The sequence below is a fragment of the Camelus bactrianus genome, chromosome 16, assembly GCF_048773025.1.
Source record: "Camelus bactrianus isolate YW-2024 breed Bactrian camel chromosome 16, ASM4877302v1, whole genome shotgun sequence".
NCBI classification, from domain to species: Eukaryota; Metazoa; Chordata; class Mammalia; order Artiodactyla; family Camelidae; genus Camelus; species Camelus bactrianus.
The window spans coordinates 30,425,948-30,449,187 of NC_133554.1; the positions used below are offsets into that span (position 1 = coordinate 30,425,948).

At 39.9% G+C, this 23,240-nt stretch overlaps 2 protein-coding genes across 2 annotated transcripts; both read left to right on the forward strand.

Annotated features, from left to right (window-relative positions):
* The first annotated feature begins 2,742 nt into the window (after window positions 1-2,742).
* Window positions 2,743-11,505, forward strand: KRT28 (keratin 28). The gene is made up of 8 exons (XM_010960434.3): window positions 2,743-3,261; window positions 3,966-4,048; window positions 4,605-4,761; window positions 5,665-5,826; window positions 5,913-6,038; window positions 9,444-9,661; window positions 10,275-10,330; window positions 10,605-11,505. The coding sequence occupies exons 1-8, from the start codon at window positions 2,812-2,814 to the stop codon at window positions 10,745-10,747; spliced, it is 1,395 nt and encodes a 464-aa protein (XP_010958736.1). The 5' UTR covers window positions 2,743-2,811; the 3' UTR covers window positions 10,748-11,505.
* Window positions 11,506-18,388: 6,883 nt separating this feature from the next.
* Window positions 18,389-23,014, forward strand: LOC105073225 (keratin, type I cytoskeletal 27). The gene is made up of 8 exons (XM_010960435.3): window positions 18,389-18,903; window positions 19,499-19,581; window positions 19,954-20,110; window positions 20,388-20,549; window positions 20,631-20,756; window positions 22,060-22,277; window positions 22,526-22,575; window positions 22,693-23,014. The coding sequence occupies exons 1-8, from the start codon at window positions 18,460-18,462 to the stop codon at window positions 22,833-22,835; spliced, it is 1,383 nt and encodes a 460-aa protein (XP_010958737.2). The 5' UTR covers window positions 18,389-18,459; the 3' UTR covers window positions 22,836-23,014.
* The last annotated feature ends 226 nt before the right edge of the window (window positions 23,015-23,240 follow it).

Here is a 23,240-nt window from a genome sequence, read left to right on the forward strand (position 1 = left end):
AATTCCCAGATTCATTATAAGGTTCAAATAAGATAATATACAAGAAATCCCTTTGGAAGCTGTAGAACTTGATATAAACATGAGGAAATTTTGTCTTTATATTCATCATGCTCTGGACTTTGAAAAGATCAATGTTGAAATTGCTTCTTATCAGGGTTTTAATAATTTCCAGCTGAGGGCATGTGAGACCCAGGCTGAAGTGGAGGTTCAGCCTCGAACAACATCCATTTGCAGGTGAGGGCTGCCTCCTGGTGGAAATAGAAGGGCAGGGGCAGGTGTAGTTATGTGGGGTTGCCAGGGGTGATGCTGCCTGAATAGGAGGAACCACTTACATAAACTTAACGCGTTTAAAAAGAAATCTTTTTTTTTTTGTCACAAGACGTTCCTTCGGAAATATTTTCTTTACATATGCAGGATGTAGGTCTGTTACATCAATTACTTGTCTAGTTATTGTTATTTATAGTTAATTATTAGATATTGAAGAGAGTCACAATTCTCTATATTTTTAAATATTCTAATTCTTCTATATATCAATTTCAATAATTCAATAACTTAAAAGATAATTTTCCAATCCTCACAGCATTTTAAGACTATGGATGGCAATACATAAAGTAGGTACACATTTGATGTGTAAGTTCATGACGCCAGACTCTCAACATCACCTTGAACCTATGCGCTATCTTCACCTGGCAAGTGCCTGATGAGTCTGAGCAAATTGTTTGTTTCTGGGGTTCAATTGAAAAGATATTTTTTATATCATTACACTTAATGTGCCCTTCTCCGGAATTGGCCTAGCAACTTTTTCTACCTGAAACTGATCACTCATCCCCTATCTCCATCCCCATGTCCCCTTCCACCTCCCTCCCCATCCTTTCCCCAATTCCACTACAACGTATGTAACAGACAGACTTCAAGGCTGAATCCATATTCTCTTGCTCCTCAAGACCACATCCAGTTTACGTCATTTCATTCTTAAGCTAAAACTCTTCTTTTGAGGCTAATGCCATCCAACTGCCCCTCACCACACCCTCCCATCATCCAAGGACTTTGGCACCTGGCTCATAGTCCGTTCTCTCCCATCTCCTGCCATCACGGGAGACTTCATGGCTATGTAGATGGTCCATTGAACATTCCAGCTAATAACCTTCCTACTCCAATGACTTTTGGGTCAGTCGATGTCTCAAGATCTGGGGTTGTATCTAATTTTTCCCCCTAAGGGAGGCACTGAGGGTTGAACTCAGGACTTTGTGCATGCCAAGCATGCAGTCTATCCCTGAGCTATACCTCCCACCCATGTATCTACTTTAAAATTCTAAACTCTGGCTTCTACTGTCCAACTTTAACCCACCGTCATTCATCTCTGTCAATCTCCTGCTCCATGTCCTCATAAAGATGCCCAATGATTCAACTTCTGTCTTTCTTCACTGTATCTGTCCCTCTGGTCTTACTTCCTTCTTTATATATGATCGTATGGTCAATCACCTCAAGTGTTTTCTGAAGAGCACCAAACTCCCTCACTACTTTTTCCTTCTTCTGAACTTGTCTTCAGATCTCAAATGCACATCAGCCTGAGCGTCATCTTCCTGCTTCCTAGACCAGGATAACTTCCAAAAATGCATGTGAATGTCATTACAAATGACAGCTGGGCCCTCAACTCTTCCTGACAATCCCTTCACTCATTGCTTGTCAGGTATTTTCCCAGTTCCATGTACTTATTCTAAACGTTCACACCTCCTATCTTCAGATGAGGTATTCCACTAATCCCTAAAACTCAGCTGGACTAAACTCAGTCTCTTTCTCCTCCTATATTCCCTATCTTAGTTAATATCATGGAATTCCCAGCATCTGAAATCAATTACCTAAGAGTCATCTCCAATTCGCCCTTTCTCCTTATTCTCCAAATTCAATCAGTGACCATATCCTCTTCGACTTCTTTCCGTCCCACTGCCTTCATCCTTCCCACGTGGACCACTGTCCTAACCTTGTAGTTGGCCTTCCTTTTTTATTTAAACCTGCTTATGTTGCCTTCTGCTTTCCACTTAGGATTCATTCCAAACTCCTTGGTACAGAAGGTGAAACAAGACCTAGCCCCTGTCTGGTCCTGACCATACTTTTCTCAAAAATTGTAACCATATATTTTTCACCTCTGCATTTTTAGCATCGGGTCTCTATTTTTGCATTCAGCATTGAACACCAAACATAGTAGGTATACATGTTAAATAAAGGAATCAGTCAATATTTATGTTATTGTTCAAGATAATGAACAGATGTCCTAATCATGGTAAGACCAGAGAAGGTACCAGGATAATATACTTTTTAAAATAACACAGTGTTTTGCTATGGTGAGATAAAATATGTATTTCTGTAGTTAATGGTTCTTTGGTAATTAAGACCCTACCACAGCTGATGGTACCCTATCACAATCTTACTTAACTTTTAAAACTTTATAATAACCTGTGCCAGATAATGATCCCTGGGGCCTAGATGAAAGTAAAGGATTACTCATCCAAAATTAGAAGTTAAAATAATGAACTTAATATAGAATGAACCCTATTATATTTATGATAACAAATATCCTGAAGCAACAGCCAAAGATGTTAGGCATTAATTTACCCCCCCCCAATCACCTAATTATACATAATTTCATGCTAATCTGAATGATGCCTTTTTTTCTTTTGGCACGCATTCACTCAAATAGAAACACCCCGATAATTGTGTATAAAAGCCCAAAGAAGCCATCAGCACACAACATTCTGTTCTCCTTTGAAGTTCCAGCTATCCACAGACAAGGCGAACATTTCTCACACTACTATGTCTCTCCGATTTTCTAGTGGGTCCAGGCATATTTGCTTGCGGTCTGGAACTAGATCTACCAGACCACCCAATGGAGGCATAGGCTTTGTAGATAGCAATGCATATAGCAGCTCGGGTGCCAGAAGTGGATTTTCCTGTGCTTTGGGAGGGGGCTTGGGCAGCGTTCCTGCTGGGAACTATGCTGGTGGTGCCCTTGGAAGTGCTGCTTGTGCTGGCTTTGTTGGAAGTGAAGGGGGACTCCTCTCTGGGAATGAGAAGGTGACCATGCAGAATCTTAATGACCGCTTGGCATCCTACCTGGATAACGTGCACGCTCTGGAGGAGGCAAATGCTGACCTAGAGAGAAAAATCAAGGGTTGGTATGAAAAATATGGCCCTGGATCTTGCCGTGGACTTGATCATGACTACAGCAGATATCACCTAACAATCGAAGATCTTAAGAATAAGGTGAGAAGTCACACATTTGGAACTACTCAAAGTATTTAAAACTAAGAACTACCTAGCAGAAGACATAAAAGTACAACAGGAAATGCTTCATAACTGTTATCTGTAATTTATGTTGTGGTTTTTTTTGTTGTTGTTGAAGCATTGTCGATTTACAACATTGTGTTAGTTTCTGGTATACAGCATAGTGATTCTGATATATATTTTTTTCATAATATTTTTCATTATAGATTATTACAAGATACTGAATATGGTTCCCTGTGCTGTACAGTAGGACCTTGTTGTTTAACCATTCTATGTATGGCAGTTAGTATCTGCAAATCCCAAATTCCCAATTTATCCCTCCCCTCCACATTGCATTTATTATTTATTTTGAAACATAATTCTTCTAATTAGCTAAAATTAGGCACTTTGATCCATGAATTTCAATGTAGCTTAAATGTCATTAGTTACATTATTGTTGATTTTTGAAATATATTCATTGTATTCATAATAACAAAGTATTATATTCTAAAAGTTATGTTAGAAGAAATAAAACCTTACCTGTAATTTTTAAACATTAAATTTGAAACATGTTGGTTATTACCTAAGGAAGTGAAATTTTTATGCCAAAGTTTAATTGTGCAGCATTAAAACACTTTTTGTTTCCTGAAATCATAGGTTATAAGAGCAAACTTAATTGTGTTTTCCCTCCCGATTTCTTCTAGATTATCTCTTCCACTACTGCAAATGCTAATGTCATTCTGCAGATTGACAACGCCAGACTGGCTGCTGACGATTTCCGGCTAAAGTAAGACATAAAAAATAATCACGCCTAGACAGGTTTCCGATCTACTTAATGTGTTGAATAAAATTTCAATTTCACCCCAAGCAGAATAAGCTATAACCTAAAAGATGAAAGAAAATACCGCATTACAATACTACAGGACAATATGACACAAAGCATGTTATAATATTACAGTCAGCTAGACTCACAATTTATACATATTTATTACATTCTTAGGATAAAATATCATTGTATTTCTGTGCCTGCATGAACTAGTGCCAAGCATAAATGTTTGTGAAATATTTGTCGATTAGGTAAAAATATTAAGATAAAATTCTAAAACGGTCTATTTCTATCTAGTTGGGATACGCTAGTGGAAATTGTGTGATTGAATCACTGCTGATTACCCTGCATAGAATTGGGTGATAAGATGGAAGAGGGCTTTTTCTGCCTTTTTTTGTTTACAAAATGTAGAGCTCTAATTCAATTTCTAGCTTTCAGTTAAAAGCAATTGAGGCTTTATTTTTCCATTTCTTGAGCCAATCTAATTTGTGCTGAAATTCACTGCATGCCTTCCAAGGTATGAAAATGAGCTCGCCCTCCACCAAAACACAGAGGCCGACATCAATGGGCTAAGGCGAGTCCTGGACGAACTGACGCTCTGCAGGACTGACCAGGAGCTGCACTATGAATCCCTGAGTGAAGAGATGACCTATCTCAAGAAGAACCATGAAGAGGTAGGGGAAGCTTTCGCTCTAGTCAAATCACAACTCTGTATATTTTAAATACTTGGAGGGGGCATTAAATTACAATAGCAATTCACGCTCATTATAGTTCAAACAATGCCAAAGCATCTAAAGAAAGAATTCCACGTCTCCCACTCTGCCCTTCTAATTGCATCCCCCAAGGTAATAAATGTTCAATTGATCTGCATCCTTCCATTTGAAGGCTGATGTCATAGTCTATCCTTTTGAAAATAATACATTACTTTTGCACATTACTTTCACATTAACACAACCATCTCCCCACTGGATTATTTCTTTCATTCATACAGGCCTATCTTGAGATCAGTCTTCTCACAGAAGACGTCTCTGACTAGGAAAAGATGTCAATTGTTTCTCTACTTAATTAGCCTGGGTTTATCTTAATGTTGAACCCTACACAGTAATAAACCATTATTTGACTCGTAATACCAGGCAACTTCAACCCCCTAAAAAAATTATTATCCCAAAAGGAACTGCAAAATTCTGCAAAACCATGGATGTGAAATTGTCAGAAAACAACCCGTGACGGGAAGTGCCCCACCATTGGTTAGAAATGGCCAAAATGCCAAATCTACTTGCCCCAAGTGAGAAAATTATGGAAAGGGGAGGAGAAGAAAAATTAGAAGGGAAAAATTAAAAATAAAAGAGAAACGGGGAGAGGGAAGTCACAGAGCAGAGGGCTGGAATGCACTGCAGAGAGGGTGACGCAGAGAAGAAAACGTCCGGGAAGAGAAGGAATAGTAACCACAGCAGCCCAGCCAGGGCAGGGTCAGGTCCACAGCAGGATTCTTCATCTCCCTTACAGAGACACTAACCAAAAACACTTTGAGATAGAAAGATGCGCCGCCCTTAGGTCCCCCTGGCGTTTCCCCGCAGGAGATGAAGGCTCTGCAGTGCGCGGCCGGAGGCAACGTGAATGTGGAGATGAACGCGGCGCCAGGCGTGGACCTCACGCTTCTGCTGAACAACATGAGAGCCGAGTACGAAGGCCTGGCCGAGCAGAACCGCAGGGATGCGGAGGCCTGGTTCAACGAAAAGGTGAGCGCCGCCCAGCCAGCCCAGGCCGGTACCGCTAACTCAGGCGGGGGCAGCTCCGTCTAGCCCCTGGGCGCTCGGTCTTGCAGAGCGCCACCCTGCAGCAGCAGATCTCCGACGACGAGGGCGCGGCCACCTCGGCCAAGAGCGAGCTGACCGAAATGAAGCGTACTCTGCAGACCCTGGACATCGAGCTGCAGTCCCTCCTGGCGACGGTAAGAGCACAGATCAGCGAGTCCACAAAGTCTAGCTGAAACCCTTCCCTTCCTCCCTGTTACATCTTGACCCACAAATACTTAACAGAGACAGGACAGACAGACCCTGAGATGCTCAGAGACAGGGCATTTCTTCCTCCCTGAGGTCACGGAGGATTTCCCTCCCGCCCGCGCTCAGTGCCTACTTAATGAACTAGTTCCTTCCTTCAAGTGGTCCATCTCTGGACGCAGAGCAAGCAGCAGGGATATTGATACCTTTGAAAACCAAGTGGCAGGTTTACATCAGGCAGCCAGACAAGACAGAGCTGGTGTCACCAGCATCACCTAATATTGATGAAGTCCAATTAAAGGCAACACTGTGCTTTCCATCAGGCAGAGAAAAGGAGGATACACATCTGATTCCATGTGAGGACTATCAGCTTCTTCTGCCCTGCTGTGTCCAGGAGAAAGGTCCCATCCTGACATGCCTCCAAAACCCTGGGCATTTAGCCCATCTCTTGGCACCTCCTTCTGAGGTGGAGGTGACATGGAGATAACCCAGGAAAACCAGCTTCCCTTTTGGGGTGTGAGCTGATAGCACCCAAAAGGCTAGATTTGGAGAATTATGGCACCCACATAGCCCAAGGGCTCCCTGTCCTCATCAGAAGCTTCATGCTCCCTGAGGACATCAGGTTGTAACATGAAGAAAAGAGCCACTATTATACAAATGAGTTCAGGGAACAGAGAAGGAGAAGATGACTCAAAACAATAGGGAGACTAATTTGATTTACCCACCCTAAAAAGGCGTGGTGCTTTCTTACCATATGTTATTTTTTTCCTTGTATATATAAATGTATGTGTATATATATATATATAAAATTGAAGTATAGTCAGTTTACAATGTTGTGTCAATTTCTGGTGTACAGCATCATGCTTCAGTCATACGTGAACATACATAGATTCGTTTTCATATTCTTTTTCACCATAAGTTACTACAAGACATTGAATATGGTTCCCCATATGTTATTTAGATTGGAGACTTGTTTTTACCATGGACTAACCCCAACTGAACCAGCATTTCCCTCTCCTCCTTATTCTCATCACCGCTGCTGGCTGGTACCCCAGATGCTCCTCCTTGTCACTTTGGGCTCCCAGAACCCTCCTCTCTTCCCCACTGGCTTCTTTCCTGCAACTAGAACCCTGAGGACCTGTTCCTGCCACCCTGCCCCTGAGCACAAACCCTCCTTCTCATTCCTGAGCTGTGTTGATAGAAAAAAATTCCTGAGTTCCCAGAACAGAATTTTAAGTATTTTCACAGAGAAGCAGTGATGTTAGAAAGCAGTTAGATTCTGTGCAGTCAGTAGCCCTAGAGTTTGGGCTCATGAGACAATCCACCAAAAAAGCCTATTTTAACTTACAACATAACTGAATTATAGACTAATGATGGCATAGAACCTAACTTCCATTTCTGAGATTCTTTTGTCATAAGAGGAATTCTACAGTTTAGAGCACAAATCATGGGTCAGCTGGGAATTATCTAAATATATAAATGCTTCATGTGCTTCCTGTAATATACAAACTTCCAAGTTCATCCTGACCTTCCTTGTCTATAAGCCAACTTTTAGAGCAGAAGGCTGTAAGATAGAGATGCCATGGTCCCCTCTGATTTAGGAGAGCGTGAGCAACCTTGAAAAGGAATATCATATGAGAACACTTTATCAGGGAAATTGAAGTAGCTGACACTTGCCACTTGTTGCCTCAGCCTCCCCATTACCGTTCTGACCATCTTCCACGTCTTTGCCCTGGACAGCCCAGCACTACAGGTAGCACTACTACCCAGTAATACACCTGTCAGCCTGTTTATCTAAGGCTGTGGTTCTTAGCTCCATTTGACCCAGTGTCTGCCTGTTATAATGAATATTTTATACCTCCTTCTTTATAATCCTAAAAATGAAGTCAATAGATAATATATTTAGCAACACACCAAAAAAATGTTTTTAAAACCAGTGTGGAGGGTAAAGCTGAGTGGTAAAGTGCATGCGTAGCATGCACGAGGTCCTGGGTTCAATCCCCAGTACCTCCATTAAATATATACATATAAATAAATAAACCTAATTACCTCCCCCCCAAAAAAAAATTTTTTTAAAAAAAAGTATAATGTCATAAAAAGGCATTAACTGCAATAAAAAAGAAAAATAAAAGTATTTTAAAATAAAATATATTTACTATGTAAACACTGGGGCCCATCTACCCTAGAACATGTAATGAAAGAGAGAAAGGCTTACCCCTGCCTTTAATCAATAGTTTTATTTTAAACAACGTAAGATTGGGAATCAGTCCACATAAGAAGAAAAAGAAAATGAAAGACTAGAAGCAGGTGGACACTCAGATAAGAATGAACATCAAGAGAAGTAATAACCACCCAGATGGGATACGACAGAGGAAAGAGGAAAATGACTTTAATTGAAGTAGGGATCACACGACCAGACAAATTACAGACTATGGAAGTAGAAATAAGGAGGCAGAAGAGTCACAAGAGTAGTGTTGAGATAATGGCCTGTCTTGTGTTATTGAAATACATCTCTTGTCTTGCAGTCCCACCCACCCAGTGAATGTTAGGCCATTCATTCAACCTCAAGTGCCTAACAAAAGGTCTTTGATGACAGAAAACCCAGGACAGATTAAAAAAAAAAAAAACAGCAAGGGAATGGGAAAGGATAAATTGGGAGTTCAAGATTTGCAGATACTAACCACTATATATAAAATAGATAAACAACAAGTTTCTTCTGTATAGCACAGGGAACCCTATTCAATATCTTGTAGTAACCTATAATGAAAAAGCATATGAAAACAAATATATGTATGTATATGTGTGACTGAAACACTATGCTGTACACCAGAAATTGACACAACATTGGAAACTGACTACACTTCAATTAAAGGGAAAAAAGAGAAGGAAACAGCAGCACAAAAGGCCTTGGAACTCTGGTGGGGTAGCTCTCTGGGGACAGTAGCAGAATAAGATTGCAGAAACAATGGGCAACTCAAAAATAAGTATGCAATTTTAAAATATAAGATTTCCAATACTGATTTCTTCTGGTGCTACCTGCCAAAAGGTGTTTTCCTATGTTGGTTGGCCATAATATGAAATACTGGCTAAATTCCATGAATGTCCATTAGAACAGTCACAAGTCCTGTGGGAAAAGGGTCATGTATCTGGTGCCAGGTCAGCCAGTCGGTCTGCCCCCCACACCCAGTAAATCCCAGTCAGTTCCCGTTTCTGTCCATCTCCTGTTTAATAGTTATAAACCCTCAAATTTCCAAAACTCACCGAGGGAGCAAGTCTGCCATTTGCTGAGAAACACACTAGTGGATAGAGCCCTCAAAGTCCTTCCTCGCTTCCTTTGACATCTTACATGTCCTCAGAAACACTCCCTGGAGTGCTCCTTGACCGAGACCGAGAACAACTACTGCGCGCAGCTGGCCCAGATCCAGGCGCAGATCGGAGCCTTGGAGGAGCAGCTGCACCAGGTCAGAACTGAGACCGAGGGCCAGAAACTAGAGTACGAGCAGCTCCTTGACATCAAGGCCCACTTGGAAAAAGAAATTGAGACCTACTGCCGCCTGATCGATGGAGACGGAAAGTAAGTAACATCCTCTGAAAATACAGTTTTTACCTATTTGAGGCACAACCGTATACTGTCATTCCCCTGCGATGCCTCCAAGCCCTCCTTTTTCATTCTCACTGCAGAAGAGCACAGCCACCTATTGCTCTGCTGTCATCTCTTCTGAATTTCATACATCACAGCCTCTTCTTCATCTGCCTTGGGCGGCCCCAGGCATCCCTGCAGAAGCCCCCATTTCTTGTCCGTGTTACTCATTGTAGGTTTTATGATTCTCCCCACCCCACCCCCCAGGCTTTACCCATCTTTCGGTTCATTCCTAATATCAGTGCTGTCCCTGAAATAAGCATATTCTGTACAAACCTCTCGGATCGATACATAAAATATATTTTTTCCTTAAGTTTTAAGTTCTTGGGTTTAAAAAAAAACAAATGGAAACAAGTTCTTTTAATATCCTTTCTTTTGAACATATCTAATTACTTTCAACTCTAAAACAAAAATTTTAATATTTTTCTCTGTGGAAAATGAAAATCTGTTTTGGGTATAAAACATTCATCTGTCAATTCATTGAATATTTATGAAGTGATAAACAAAACAAAAAAAAAACTCATTTATTTTGTACTATTTCTAACAGCTCATGCTCCAAATCAAAGGGCTTTGGATCAGGAAGCTCAGGAAATTCATCTAAAGGTAATAAAATCTAGATCTCTCTCTAATGCAGCAAATACTTTTATATTAATGGCAATCATACACTACACTTTTAGTAATTTTAACTAAAGTGCTCTGAACGTGAAGTATTCTTTTGAGGGGATAAAACTATCGCAAATTATTATTGTAAACCTATCCTTAACTTCCTCACCAAAATGTACATAATATACTATATTACAACCAGCAGTGGAATTCTCTGTCGTGTAATCTTTTAGACATGTCATGTGTCATGTGTTCACATACGTTTTATTTCTAGAGTTATCCAGAACCACACTGGTAAAGACGGTGGTTGAAGAGATAGATCAACGTGGCAAAGTTCTTTCGTCGAGGGTTCAGTCCATAGAAGAAAAGACATCCAAAATGACCAATGGCAAGATAGAACAGAGGGCTCCTTTCTAACTGTTATTTTTGAGAAAAGGATCATTTGGGGAAAGAGCATGCAAAACTGCTTTCTTCTAAATATCAAGGAGATAATAAAAACACTTTCTACTCTTAGAGATAAGTTACTTACCTGTTTTCTTAGTTACCTTTTATAGGAAGTTGGGTGTTTGTTTTCAAATAAATAAGAAAAGGTGATATGGACATATCCATTTATTCATGACTAATCATTATTTGAGGTTTTTCCTGTGTCTAATTCATAGGGAGACATTTATGGAATATATTTTAAATGACTTTTGCTCTAGTTTTTTAAAAATAGTCAATACCACGTGGCATTTAAATATTAAACATTCACTAGGCAGAATCTTTAAATCTCACCATTTTTGCCTGAGCAAATAATCTGGAAAATTTTAGAAAAATCTCCTGTGATTGAAAGTTCCACCGCTAGATGGCGCGTTCCTGGTGTTTCACCTATGAGTTTATCTCAAACTCTTCTGGAGATTTGGATACTGTTCAGGATAGCTATTCATTCCAGAGAATCAGAATCATCTCTAGAAAGAGCCATAGCAATGATCCTCATTCCAATTACCTTTTTTCTAGATCAGAGGTTGGCAAACTTTTTTGTAAAGGCTCAGATGGTAAATATTTTAGGCTCTAAGTTCTCTACTTCAACTACTATTCAACTCAGCCATTGCAGCAGAAAGCAACCATAAACTATAGATAAGCCTAAGAGCCTGACTACGTTCCAATAAAGTCTTATTTATGGACATTGAAATTTGAATGGCAAATACTTTCAATGTGTCATGAAACATTACTCTTCTTTTGGTTTTTTTCCAATCATTTAAACATGTATTTAAAAACCATTCTTAGCTCATAGGCTGTACAAAAACAGGTAGCAGACCAGATGAACTCGTCAACAGCTGTTCTAGAACTTAAAGTCTCATGAGGTTGATGAACATGTCTCTCTGACTTTCTGGATCAAAATGTTTGGTAAAGATTCCCATCAAATATGAAATTCCCTAAAAGAAGAACGGCTGTCATACATCTCTAATATGAGAACTGGTTCTAACAGGATGCTCCAGTGAGGGCAGCAAGTCTGCCAAACAACCCACCAGTTACATGGGAGTTCAAAGAAGGGGCGAAGGATGGGCTATGTACAAAACCTTGAGCCAAAGTCATAAAATGAAGCGAATACTAGAAATTCATGGGGAAATGATTTCCCAGCTGTACAACGTATGAAGCCAGCTGGGACAGGGGTGGTTGACAGTGGAGACAACCATGTGATTAGAGGGTTGGAACTTTCAGCTTCACCTCCTACCCTCCATCTTCTGAGAGGGGAAAAGTGCTGGAGGCTGAGTTTAACCACCAATGGCCAATGATTTAATCAATCATGCCTATGTCATGAAGCCTCCATTAAAACCCAAAAGAAAGGGGTTTGGAGAGCTTCCAGGTTGGTGAACACACGGAGGTTTGGGGAGAATGGCGCACCTGGAGGGGGCACGGAAGTTCCCACCCTTTCCTCATACATCTCTTCCACCTAGCTGTTCCTGAGTTATATCCTTTTATAATAAATCAGTAATTTACTAAGTAAAACACTTCTCTTGTGAGCCACTCTAGCAAATTAATCAAACCCAAAGAGGGGTTCATGGGAGCCTCCAGTCGATAGCCTATGGGTCAGAAACACAAGTGACAACCTGGACTTGACACTGAGGTCTGAACTGGGGTAGGTGGAGCAGGCTTGTAGGAGTGAACTCTTTACCTGTGGAATCCAGAGTTATCTCAAGGCAGACAGTGTCAGAACTGAGCGATAGAGAATTGCCTGGTGTTGGGGGGGGAAATCTATACAATGGAATTTGAATCAGAACTGTACGTGGCACAACCCACTGGTTGACAATGGAGACAGTGTAGTAAAGAGAGCTTAGTAATGAATTTAAAAGGACACTTAGAGGTAAGGGAAGGTATAGCTCAGTGGTAGAGTGCTTGCTTAGCATGCATGAGGTCCTAGGTTTGATCCTCAGTACCTCCTCTAGAAATAAATAAATAAATCTAATTATCTATCCCACTAAAAATTAGTGGAATTTTTTTAAAAAGGACATTTAGTGAAAATGAATATATGTATATTTATGTATGACTGAAGCATTGTACTGTACACCAGAAATTGACACAACATTGCAAACTGACTATACCTCAATTTTAAAAAATTAAAATTAAATTTAAAAAAGGACATTTAGGGTAATTTATCCAGCATCAGAGTATTTTATGCTGGAAGGGCATTTTAAAGTATTTAGTCTTAACTACTACATATAAAATAGATAAACAACAAGGTCCTACTGTAGAGCTCAGGGAACTACATATTCAATATCTTATAAGAGCCTATAAGGGAAAAGAAATGTGAGAAGAAATATATACGTGTATAACTGAATCACTATGCTGTACACTAGAAATTAACACAACATTGGAAACCAACTATACTTCAATAAAACAAATAAAGTTTTTTAAAAAGAAGCAAAAAAAAAATCCAAAGTATCTAGCCTTATTTAACTACTATACATGGCTTCTGCACAGCAAAGGAAACCATAAGCAAAACAAAACAACAAACTATGGAATGGGAGAAAATTTTTGCAAAAGATGAAACCGACAAAGGCTTGACCTCCAGAATGTATAAGCAGCTCACACACCTTAATAAGAAAAAAACAAACAATCCCATCCAAAAATGAGCAGAAGACCTAAACAAGCAATTCTCCAAGGAAGACATACAAATGATCAATAGGTACATGGAAAAATGCTCAATATCACTAATTATCAGAGAAATGCAAATCAAAACTATACATGGAAATATTATAGTTCCTGTTTTTTTAAATTGGATTCTGTACCAACTTTGTAAATTTTACAGTTAAACCTCTGATGTACATTTGAGCGGTCTGGGGTTGTCGTTATTTTTAAATTACTTTACTTCTTATCAAATAATGAATGCACTTTGTTTCAAAAGTCAAATTGTACTAAAAGTCAAAACAAAGAATAGTAGTCTTTTGTTCCCTACCTTCTTGTACCACAAGCCCCGCTTTCTATGGGAAACCACTTAAAACTCTTTGAGCTCCTTCTTATCGTCTTCATCTCTATATTTTTAAATAATCTGCTTTTGCCAATGTTTCTTGATTTATCTATTTTAGACATTATGTATTAGCCTCTTCACAGGAAATTGATAGTTTAAGCTTTTACCACCTTCCTCCTCTTCCTAATACAGCTATAAATTAGATGTGGTTAAATTAAAGTTCAGCATTGAAATAGTGCTCGTTGTGTCAGTGGTATTGTGGTTTTTTGGACAATTTTTTGTTCTTCATACAAACAATATTTTTCTAATTTTTCACTAACCTGGATCTATGTATCTTAATCTCACATGCTTCTTTCTTACATGACCAAAATCATCAATCATTTTCGTCTACCCCTTGAAGACCTCACTCTTAGAATCCTCCAACCTCCTACTGAATAATGGACTATTTGGCTTTTAGACCTGCTACCCAGCTATCATCAGGGACATTGGTTCAATGCACCTTGTAGTGGAACCCCAGTCCCTGGATCTTAACTTTTCCCTTTTCTTGTTCATTTTTCCCTCTTGTGCCTTCCTGACAGAATGTGCAAGGGAGGTACTTTTTGAGAACTCTTCTGTCCAGAAACATTTCTATTCCATCCTCGCTCATGATTAATTGCCAGAATAGAGAATTTTAGGTCAAACATCATTTTCAGTTCAAATTTTGAAGGTATTCTTTACTGGAATCGTGGCTTCCAGGTCTGTTGAGAAGCCCTGAGCCATTCTAATTTCGCCAGCCTTGGAGATGTGTTGTCTTTTCTTCTGGCACTTTAAGTGTTAAGCGTTCTCTTTTTCTCCATGGTTCTCTGGTATCACCTGTGCACGTGCCTTGCTGTGGTTCTTTTTCGTTTATTATTCATGGTCTTTTTCCAATTAGAAGCTCCTTTCTATCTGAGTAGTACTCTAGAATATGTTTATATTCGATCTTTCGATCTGAGTAGTACTTTCAATCTGAGTAGTACTCTAGAATATATTTATAAAATTATTTCATTTCTCCCTTCTCTATTTCTGGAAAACCTCCTTAAGATTGTTCTTCTTGGGTCAAGCCTCTCATTTTCTCATCTTTTCTTTTACGTTTCTCTTTGCCCTTTGTGTTGCCGAAAGATCAGCCCCCATCCCTGACAAGCCAAATAACCCAGAGACAAGGTCTTGGAGCTTAGAAGAAAAGAGGCAGCTTTATTATTTTGCTGGGCAAAGAGGACTCACACCAGGCTAGTACCTTCAAAACTGTGAGCCCGTCTTGAGGCTTAGTGATCATATAGTGGGCAAACTGGAGAGTAAAGGGGGATATCAATCAACAAGTGTCTCTGGTGACACTTCCTCCTAAATGTTGGCGAATCTGTCCAACATCATGGGACCGTCCGGTGGTCTGGAGGGTCATCAGCCTGCGACTTTCTTTATCTGATGAGACTCATCAGGCACCAGCAGGGACTTCGGAGGGTCTGGTTCCTCTCCTGAGGTTGTCATCCAGTGATTCCCTTTCTAGGGGAATGACTCAAAATCCAAACATGATTGTAAATTTCAATTGCCAGAGTAAGGTAAAACAAACAGGAAAATTAGTAACTCCAGTTGTAACAGCGGGCCTGGGGCTGCGGGCAGTGTCCGGTTAGTCAGATTTGCTGACCCTTTTAAAAGCAAACGGCAAGTATAAGGCCAGGAATTAGCCTAAGCAGGGCCGTTTTATTACTCCTCTTTCATTTGTTCTACTGTTGGGGAGATTTGTTTTTTAAGTTTATTTTTCAACCAATCTGTTGACATTTGGTAGTGGAAGTTAGCTTTTAATTCCAAGAGCTTGTCTCGTGCTCTGCTGTTCAGTTTTAATGATATCCTATTCATATTTCAAATACACAGCATTTCTGTTACTTCTAAGGGTATTAATTACAGATAAGTTTCTTTTAAAACGCTTTCTTCTGCTTCCTTTATTGTCTCTGTTTCCCAAGTGCTATTTTTGGCTTCTTGCTTGAATCTTTGTTGTTCATGTTGAAGTGTTTTTCAGTGTAAGGTGATCTTTGAAATTCTGTTCATCTTCAAGAGTAAAGCCCTAAATATTTGAAAGCTCTGTATGTGTGTGTGTGTATGATTGTGTGGTGAGTTTCCTTTTGTGGGAAACACTCAAACACCTGCATCTGGAATTCTTTTCTCTAGGATCTTTTCAGCTCTAGAGAACGCCCCAATAACCAGAGCTGGCATAATTTTCAGGGCCTAGTGCAGAATGCAAATGTTGGGCTCCTTGCTCAAATTCAGGAAAAAGCCAGTTACACGTACTAAAGCATGAATATTTTTCTTTAAAAATATTTTATTACTATGATATGATAGAGGTAATAATGATACACATATAATAACAGAAACTTACAAATTGCAAAAAATATTTTTTGATGTCCTAATTTTATGTAATACAATAAATTATAATGCTTTATTCATGTGATTTCTTGACTGATCAACAGATTTTTTTCTGGTTTGCTTTTCTGCAAATTCACTGAATAGCTCACAAAAATTTCTATTTTTAGCAATTTCTTTTCAATGTACATCACTCAAAGTGATGGCAGTCATTCTTGGCAAATGCAAGATCTCGAGATCTTAAATGGTCCAAATGGAGAGAACAATATGAATAAAGGTCAAAAGGGGGGAGTGGGAGGAGGGGAGTGAAATAAAAGAATGGACAAGTCAGGTAGGTAGAAGTCACAACAAGAAGAGTCTTAAATATTAGGCAAAGGAGCTTCACCTAGTCCGTGGTTGATGGATTTAAACTGGAGGAGAATAAAGAAAGGAATGAAATACCCACTGACCACGTATTAAGCATAGTTGCTTTACACATTTAATCATCATTTAATAGCCTCTGAACAACAGAAGTAATGTCTCCATCTTGGTAATGAAAAGCCTAAGCTCAGAGAGAATGAATTTTCCACTAGTGCCACAGCTAGAAAATGACAGAGCCAGTATATGAATGCTGACATATCTGCTTGAAGAGCCCAGCTTCCTTCCATTACATGAATGGTGGTGTACTTCAGGAATGGTACCTTTGGCCTACTGACCTGCCTACTGACCATGATGGAAAGGAAAAAGACTTGAAACCAAAAACCCAATTAAGGTTCTAATAACTGAACTGAAAGAAAATGATAGTGACAAGGAAAACAGAAAAGAGGAAATGCTTCAAGAGAACCTGCAAGAGTAGAGTCAATAGGACCTAGTGAGTTCTTGGACACAGCTGGTGAAAAATGACAGCAATGAAAATTTTCTCAGTAATTGTGAGATGACTCAGTAATTGTGAGATGTTAGTTCCACCAGCAAATAATGAAGAAAGATGCAAAAATTCAGAGTGAGATGACAGGTGATGGAACGCTGAGTTGGAAGTCATGACGGGACATCTGAGTAGAAATGTCTGATGGGCATAGTAAGGTATGTGTCTAGAAAGGGGAAGAAGCCGTTGCTGAGGATGCATATTTAGAAGTCATTCACATAAAGCCAGAGCCACAAGAAAGGATGAGGTCACCAAGCAAGAGTGGATAGGAAAAAAAGTGCCAAGTACAAAACTGTAAGGAATGACCCAATTTAGACCATTCTTTCAGAAGCTGGGGAGATGTAAAGAGAGATGCAGCTGTATTCTCAGAAAGCAGTTGCTTAAAACTCAGTTAAGACTGGAGTGGTCAGTATCAAACGTGTCCGAGAGGGTGGAGGAGAATAAATATGAAAAATGACGGCTGGATTGGAGATGCAGGGTCGTTAGCAATCTTTGTGAGATAAATTTCAGTCAAGGGGTGAGACCAAAATTCAGGAGGGAGTAGGAAGTGAAAAGTGGAGGAAGTGAATGTAGAAATTTTTTTCTAGAAATAATGAAAGGAAGAGATGGAGATGTAAAAATATAAGAAATCTAGAAACAGAAAGGGAACGTAGTCTAGTCCCCTCATTTTACAGATGAGGAAACTGAGGCCTATAGCAGTTAACCAGTACCATTACTTAACCTGGTTAACAACAGAGCTTAGACAGAAAACCAATAAAGATGGTATGGTAACTCAGGAGGGATAAGGATCAAGGGGAGATTTTTCAGTTTCCAAACAAGAGTCCATTTAATTCCTCAATTTCCGTTTAGGACCTGGCTTCCTTCCTCTGGTACCATAAACTCATGGTCTTGAAATTACTTTCAACATATCTGAAAGAAAGATCATCATTATCCATAGAAAACCATGCCTCTGATGGCTCACTTACTGGAGAAAATGCAATGGTGTTGGTTTAAACTAAGCAAAGGAAAAAAATTTATCACACATTTTTCCTCTTAGAGGTATTTTATAGTCCTAAAGCCTGGCAGACAGGCAGGATTACTCATTAAATTTGAAATACATCACTATAATAATCTTGATAATACTCCTCCCTTTTCCATTTTGGAGATACAAATAACCCCAAGGCAACTACCCACCTACAGAAATGGGCACACTACGGTAAAGGCATTAATTTAAACAAAACAAAACAAACAAACACCCAATTATGAATAATTCACAATGAGCTGGCAAACATCATTTTGCTAAGAGTAGCATAGTTCACCAAGAAACACCCAGATGGTGCGTATATAAAGGCAAACGAAAACTCTGTTTGAGTAGGACATTTGCCATCAGAGCTTACCTCTAGGAACAAGCGCGGCAGTCTGGACACCATGTCTGTGAGCTTTTCTTCTGCATCCAGACGCCTTGGCTCTTGTGGAGGAGCGGGCTCTGTGCGACTCTCTAGTGGGGGAGCTGGCTTTGGGGTCGGCACCGCGTGCGGTGTGCCAGGCGTTGGAAGTGGCTTCTCTTCCACCTTTGGGGGCAGCTCATCGGCAGGAGGCTACGGCGGAGGGCTGGGCGGAGGAAGTGCTTCCTGCGCTGCCTTCAGCGGGAATGAACACGGCCTCCTCTCCGGTAATGAGAAGGTGACCATGCAGAACCTCAACGACCGCCTGGCGTCCTACCTGGACCATGTGCGCGCCCTGGAGGAGGCCAACGCCGACCTGGAGCAGAAGATCAAGGGCTGGTATGAGAAATTTGGGCCTGGTTCTTGCCGTGGTCTTGATCATGATTACAACAGATACTTCCCAATCATTGACGACCTTAGGAACCAGGTAAGAAACACGACGTCTTCAGGGTAAACACCCATAAGAGTAGTTAGTCACATATGTGCATGCGCGCGCCGCCCCCACCCTCCCACAACACACACACACACACACACACACAAAAGGGTAAGCCATCACACAGCAACGCTTTGCTCAGCTTCTAATTTGGGGTAGTTTATTTATTAATATCAAAAATAACATATTAAAATTCTAATCTTCGAACGTCGCTCACTCATCATCTGGTATGAGGTATGTATATGCTTTAATACTATTAAAATGTCAAAAACTGCCCAATGTTAGCTATATATTTATAAGCTTTTCCATAGGTTTTTTTTTTTAATGGATGAGGTGGAGAGTAAAAGAGGTTATACTTAAATTTCCCATTTTCAAAAATCATCTTATTTTTGGAGACAGAATGCCTAAAACAGTATAACTTCATACGTGATTTTCTTTCAAGGAAATCTGAACTTTTAAAAATATGTCCATCGTCTTATTATTGGAGACAGAATGCCAAAGACATTAGTATAATTTCATAGGTGATTTTCTTTCAAGGAAATTTGAACTTTTAAAAATATGTCCTCATTCTTAACTCTCCATTTATCAGATAATTTCTGCAACGACAAGTAATGCCAATGTTGTCCTGCAAAATGATAATGCAAGACTAACAGCTGATGACTTCAAACTAAAGTGAGTAGAGAAGAGACACCAAAAAAAGTGACATAAGCATTTCCTTCTTTTATTTAGGCTCTTGGAGGTCGGCTCCATTCTTTGCTTTGGCTTATTTGTTTTAAAACAAATGTATATAAGAATGACTGACTGAATTACATCTTTTACTTGGGAAAGTTGGGGCCTGACACAAATGAATGTCAAGATCATAGGAAAGAGAATTTTGAGTATTATCATTCTCTTGCTTCCAAAAAAAAAAAAAAAAAAGTATGCATTGCAGTATGGGCGATCCACCTGAAGTTTTGAGTATATTTTAACAGTGTGACCTGAAAGCTTAGTTGGAGTTTTATGAGGACCGAAAATTTGATGAAGTTTTCAAATTATTTTTCTAAGGTTTGAAAATGAACAGGCCCTCCACCAGAGCGTTGACGCGGATGTCAGCGGTTTGCGTCGGGTCCTGGACGAGCTGACTCTGTGCAGGACGGACCTAGAGGTCCAGCTGGAAACTCTGAGCGAGGAGCTGGCTTACCTCAAGAAGAATCACGAGGAGGTAGGTGCTCTCCCCCCACCTCCTACTCCTGGTTTCACAACCGGCCTTCCTCCCAAATTAAAAAATGCATTTCAGATGACAAACATACTATCTTGAATCAAATATTCAAGAAGGAACTTGTCGATTTCTCCATAGGCTTAGATTATTTGAAATGTTTCTCTGCATCCCCCTCAAATGAAACAAACGGTAACAGAAGTTTCTAACCCTATGGGTTGTGTCTGTCTGGTTCCCTTTAGATATAGCCAGATCCTAATATGGTTAAACACTTTTATTTAAGGAGATGAAGGCTCTGCAGTGCGCGGCCGGAGGCAACGTGAACGTGGAGATGAACGCGGCGCCTGGCGTGGACCTCACGGTGCAGCTGAACAACATGCGGGCCGGGTACGAAGCTCTGGCGGAGCAGAACCGCAGGGATGCGGAGGCCTGGTTTAACGAAAAGGTAAAAAGCACGCTGTTGCGCGCTGCCGTGGCACCGGGTGCTGATGCAAGCATCACCCTAACAAGGCTCCCAACGTTTCAGAGCGCTTCGCTGCAGCAGCAAATTTCTGACGACGCTGGCGCCACCACCTCAGCTCGGAACGAACTGACCGAGATGAAACGTACCCTCCAAACCCTGGAGATTGAACTTCAGTCCCTCCTAGCAATGGTAGGTAAAAATTATGGAAAAGATTTACTTTGGAAGTTCAGAAAAATTAAGTTTCCTTCCACCTGATCATTAATTTCGTTTTTAGCCGTTCATTACTCTGCTTGTAATAAAACAGACTTGAGTTTTTCACCAGTGAATCCTCTGCCTGAAAATTATACCAAGATGCTAATAATTGTGAAACATTAGAAATTAACAAGTATAATTCTTTTGAGGTACTCGAGAAAGAAAATAGTTTTTACCTTGAATCTTCTCTCCCAAGTCAAAAGATCAAAAACCACTGCCCAGGGAATGCAAAAACACATTTGCACCCCTCCTAGTTTCTTCATCTAGCCTTCCTTTTGGCCGCTTAATTGGAGCCCTTACAGATTCCTTTCTAAGTGGCATAAACAAGCAAAGTAGAGGCATGAAGGTTGCCTGTGAAGCTAAACCTGCATGATGATAATGGTAATCTTTTTCATTAAGGGTTTGCCCAGGACTTTCACCCACAGGCGTCCACAATCAGCCTGGGGCTTGGGCAGAGCAGACTTTATAATTCATGTCATTATTTTCAAGAGAAGACTCTGAGGTTGAACGAAGTGAAGCAATTTTCCAAGAGCCCCACTGTTGGATATGAAGGAACCAGAATGTCTCACCAAATTTTCCAAATCCCAGATCTAAATTTTTCCCACTATGGCTAGTAAACCTCGAGAAGAGGCTATACATGTATGTAAAATTTTTGCAGATGAATGGGTAAGACAACTTCATCCTCATTCCATATAAAATTAGCACAAGCCCCTGTCCATGAGATAAACCCTATATTAACCCATTTGAATTCACAAGTCAATGAATCCAACTATTTAAAGCCATTCTTTTCCTGGGGGTCATTCTAATTCTGAAAAGTTTATACAGCTCACTAGAGGATTACCTTTTTAACAGAAGAGCTATAATCCTCATGAGACGAGGCTGTCACACGATAGAAATGAGATAGCAAAGTGTAGGGGGACTTTTATCCCCGGAAAAAATGACAAATTGTGCCAGACTGTACAAGCACAGGATGTAAGTCAGGGGCAGAGCTTTAGATTTCACTTTTCCAACACTCCTGGGGATATGAGTGGCCCTCACCACCAACTGTGTTATTCTCAAATAAATTAAAAATAGTATATCATCTAATAAGGGCAATAATCCATGTTGAACAAGAGGAATCTTTCAGGTGAATATGGTTATTATGTCAGGATAACTCTTTGAAATATCTCTTAAATGCCTGGCCTTATTCTAAAGCAACAGTGCGACATTTTCTACTAAACTACGTCTTGCTGATCCACAGAAACACTCCCTGGAGTGCTCCCTGACAGAGACTGAGGGCAACTACTGCGCGCAGCTGGCCCAGATCCAGGCGCAGATCGGGGCCTTGGAGGAGCAGCTGCACCAGGTCAGAACCGAGACCGAGGGCCAGAAACTGGAGTACGAGCAGCTCCTTGACATCAAGGTCCACCTGGAAAAAGAAATTGAGACCTACTGCCACCTGATCGATGGAGAGGATGGGTAAGTCCTACTTCCATTGAGAAAACAATTTTAAGGTTATTAAAGACATTTTGAAATCCAATACAGAGTATCTATGATCCAGGTCATATGTACATAAACCCCTTCTAGTTTATGCTTAAGAATAAACATAAGAATCCAATCTTATGATAAGATCTCCATAAGATCTCCAATCTTATATCATTCATCTTAAATCAGTTGCCTTAGCAAAATACAATGAAATAATTAATACAAACTTTATACTTTAACAGCTCTTGTGTTAAATCAAAAGGCTACGAAGGACCAGGAAATCTGATAAGAGGTAAACAAAAGCTGTTTTGAGCATTCAGTGTTTGTTTGTATATGTTTCAAATGATGAGTTCATTATTTTCCCTTTATGAATCTGATCAATTCTAACAATTCATATGTGTCATTTTAGACTCATCTAAAACCATCATGGTTAAAACAATTGTGGAAGAAATAGATCCTCGTGGCAAAGTTCTCCCAACCAGAGTTCATGCTATGGAAGAGAAGTTTACCAAAACCAGCAACATGAAGGGTGAACAGAGGGTGCCTTCTTGACCCCAAAAAGGATGCCCCTAAATCCAAATGTCAGGTCTAAGATAGGTTCCTAAATAAGAGCCCTCTTATTTTTCTGCTTTTCTTCCAATGAACTAAGACAAGTTATTTTTAGAATAGTAACATTTCTTTGGCTTTCTTTATGGTGGTGTTTCAATAAAAGTTCTTCCTGTTGCAAGTCATCCTCACTGGTTCTGGTCAATCTTTACATTATAAATATACCCCCCAGTGGGAGCTGAATTTGTTTTTAATTTCTTCCTTTTAATATAATGGTCTTTGCAAGCTAAGAGTAAGTCTAACAGGCAAACTAGTTGGTGTCTTTTTCACGTCTTTGTAAAATTCTAAACCTTCCTTCCTTCAATAAATACTTGTTGAACACACACTAAGCACCAGCAACGAGAATAAAAC